The sequence below is a fragment of the Rhagoletis zephyria genome, unplaced genomic scaffold, assembly GCF_001687245.7.
Source record: "Rhagoletis zephyria isolate East Lansing unplaced genomic scaffold, Rhagoletis_zephyria_1.1 Rzeph_scaffold_01317, whole genome shotgun sequence".
Classification (NCBI taxonomy): domain Eukaryota; kingdom Metazoa; phylum Arthropoda; class Insecta; order Diptera; family Tephritidae; genus Rhagoletis; species Rhagoletis zephyria.
The window spans coordinates 133,158-135,547 of NW_016158401.1; the positions used below are offsets into that span (position 1 = coordinate 133,158).

General features: G+C 32.2%; 1 protein-coding gene across 1 annotated transcript in view; it reads left to right on the forward strand.

Moving 5' to 3' along the window:
• Window positions 1-1,537, forward strand: part of kcc (solute carrier family 12 member kcc) — a 34,227-nt gene extending 32,690 nt beyond the window's left edge. The window contains exons 17-19 of the mRNA XM_017617021.1: window positions 342-557; window positions 617-724; window positions 847-1,537. Coding sequence (XP_017472510.1) covers window positions 342-557; window positions 617-724; window positions 847-924 — 402 coding nt within the window. The 3' untranslated portion in view covers window positions 925-1,537. The remainder of the gene's footprint in view (window positions 1-341; window positions 558-616; window positions 725-846) is intronic.
• The last annotated feature ends 853 nt before the right edge of the window (window positions 1,538-2,390 follow it).

The following is a 2,390-nucleotide window of genomic DNA, read 5'->3' on the forward strand; positions in this document are numbered from 1 at the left end:
AAGCAAAAACAGTTTTGAAAACGATGTATTAATCAGTGAACCAATCAGCTGGTAAATATCAGTTAGCGAACAGTTTTAAATGCACTGTATATTAGACACCTAATAAACACAACGCAAACAGCTGTGACAAAGATGAAACAGCAGAAATGACAAAAAGACAAAAAGAGCAAAATCAATGTGCACAAACAAAAACAATTGTACAATTGTTGAATTACAAAATACCTGGAAAAAATATCTATAAGAATTTTTTTTCCTCTACTATAAAATTAAAAAAAATGGCCTTAGCAACATTCACTCTAAGCTAATATATTATCAATATTGTTATTTTTTACTTCTAATAGATCGGTGGCAATATTGACATTTGGTGGATAGTACATGATGGAGGTCTCCTAATGCTATTGCCTTTCCTGCTGAAACAGCATCGTACTTGGAGAAATTGCAAATTAAGAATTTTCACTGTAGCTCAAATGGAAGACAATTCAATTCAGATGAAAAAAGACTTGAAAACTTTTCTGTACCATTTACGAATTGAGGCGGATGTAGAAGTGGTGGAGATGGTAATTTTACAAATTCAAGTATTGGAATTACATTCTAACAAAATTTTCTTTTCTTATAGATGAATAGCGATATATCCGCCTATACATACGAGAGGACATTGATGATGGAACAGCGAAACCAAATGTTAAGAGAGCTTCGTTTAAATAAGAAAGAAAACTCTAAAATAGTAAGTATGTCATTTTGGAATAATGAAACAGATGTGCATACATATGTAACTGAACGTGCTTATCTTAAAAACTTTCTAAAATTTTTGAATACATTTCACGTATTGTCTGTTTTTGAAAAAAGGTACAGACTCTAGTGGATTTTAAGGAAACCACCGGGGATGATAAGTTACCTTTGGTAAAGGCTAAGAGCAAAAATTAAATTATTTCGAATTTCATGTGTTATTTTTCTCCATCACCTTCATACATCATTCTTAAATACAAAGATAATTGTGCTTTCGAATATGCGAATATATGTACATATGGGTCATTCCATACAGTATCTACACCTCAATATTCATGTAGATGTTTAATACAACTATTGCGCAGAACGCAACACTCTTCTTCTCTTTTTAATTTAAAAGTAGTAAAAAAACTTCGGCAATTTGCCGATTTTTTGTATGGTCGTCAATTCTTTTTGAATGTTGTCAGGCTAGTAGGTGGTAAACTCGATTTGCGGCGCTCAGGGGGTTTGGAGAAAAGAGGTAGCTCGGTCCTTTCCAACTCAGTAGAGCAGTAATTTCAAGGCCTAAACTAAACTTTGTTCAAACCAGGGCTTCGGAGCAAAGGATTTTTACATCGCTACTATCTAGCTCCGCCCCGATATTTGATTTCGCTCCGAGCTCCGCTCGCGCTCCCAATATATTTTTTATTTATTCATTTAATTACTTATCGAGTCCTAACCGAGATAGATTAACCGAGATTTTTTAAAATTTTATTTTTAATGCAGATATGCATATACTTATTCTAAAAGCATTTCTGTATCCAAAGAAAAATTAAAAAATTTTTGATAACGTTTTTTTCGTGGTTAGAGCTCGATATACAAATGCATGTCCTTTCATGGTTTGACATATATATATATATATATATATATGATCCCAATATATTTTGTATTTTAAATAAAATGAAAGATATTAAACCAGTCAGCAAAAAACCCGAAAATGGATCCGAAAAAGAAAAAAAAGTGGATGAAATGCGGATTTTCGAATACTTTGACGATCGGTGTTTCCACTTAAGTGTGCGGCAGAAACGTATGTAAAGACAATAACCGGAAATTGTTTTGAAATGGATACGTTTTTCGCTGTTTTTCTGAAATTTTTCTTATTGAATTTTTTATTCAATACGCTTTCATTCTGCACTTCATAGATGCTTCCTCATGGTTCGAAAAAAAAAAATTAAATAACGCAGCGCCTGAGGGCTATTAAACAATAAAATTGTTTTTTCATCGTCGTTTAAGTTGACGTGGCAATTATCTCTAACTGCTGGGTATTATGCAAAATAGAATGAAAATTTATTTTAGTAGCAAAAAAAAAATTAAGTTAATTTAAATTTCTTTAAAGAGTTTAGGAGCAAATGAATTTTTTTAACTCTTTCCTCCAGCTCCGCTCCAGCGTACGTTATATAATCGAGAATTTATTTTTCTCCATCTCACCTCTTTTAAAAAGAGGTTAAAGTTCTACTTTTTGGTCGAAAATTCCTTGTTATGGTATGATTATGGCAACTCAACGTAACTTACTGCTCTCACTGAAAAAATTTTGTTAAATGGATGTTGCTTATAATTGAACAGCCAAAACGTAACATAACTTAATTCCACGTCGAAATCTGTTTCATTTTGATTCTCTAAGCCAG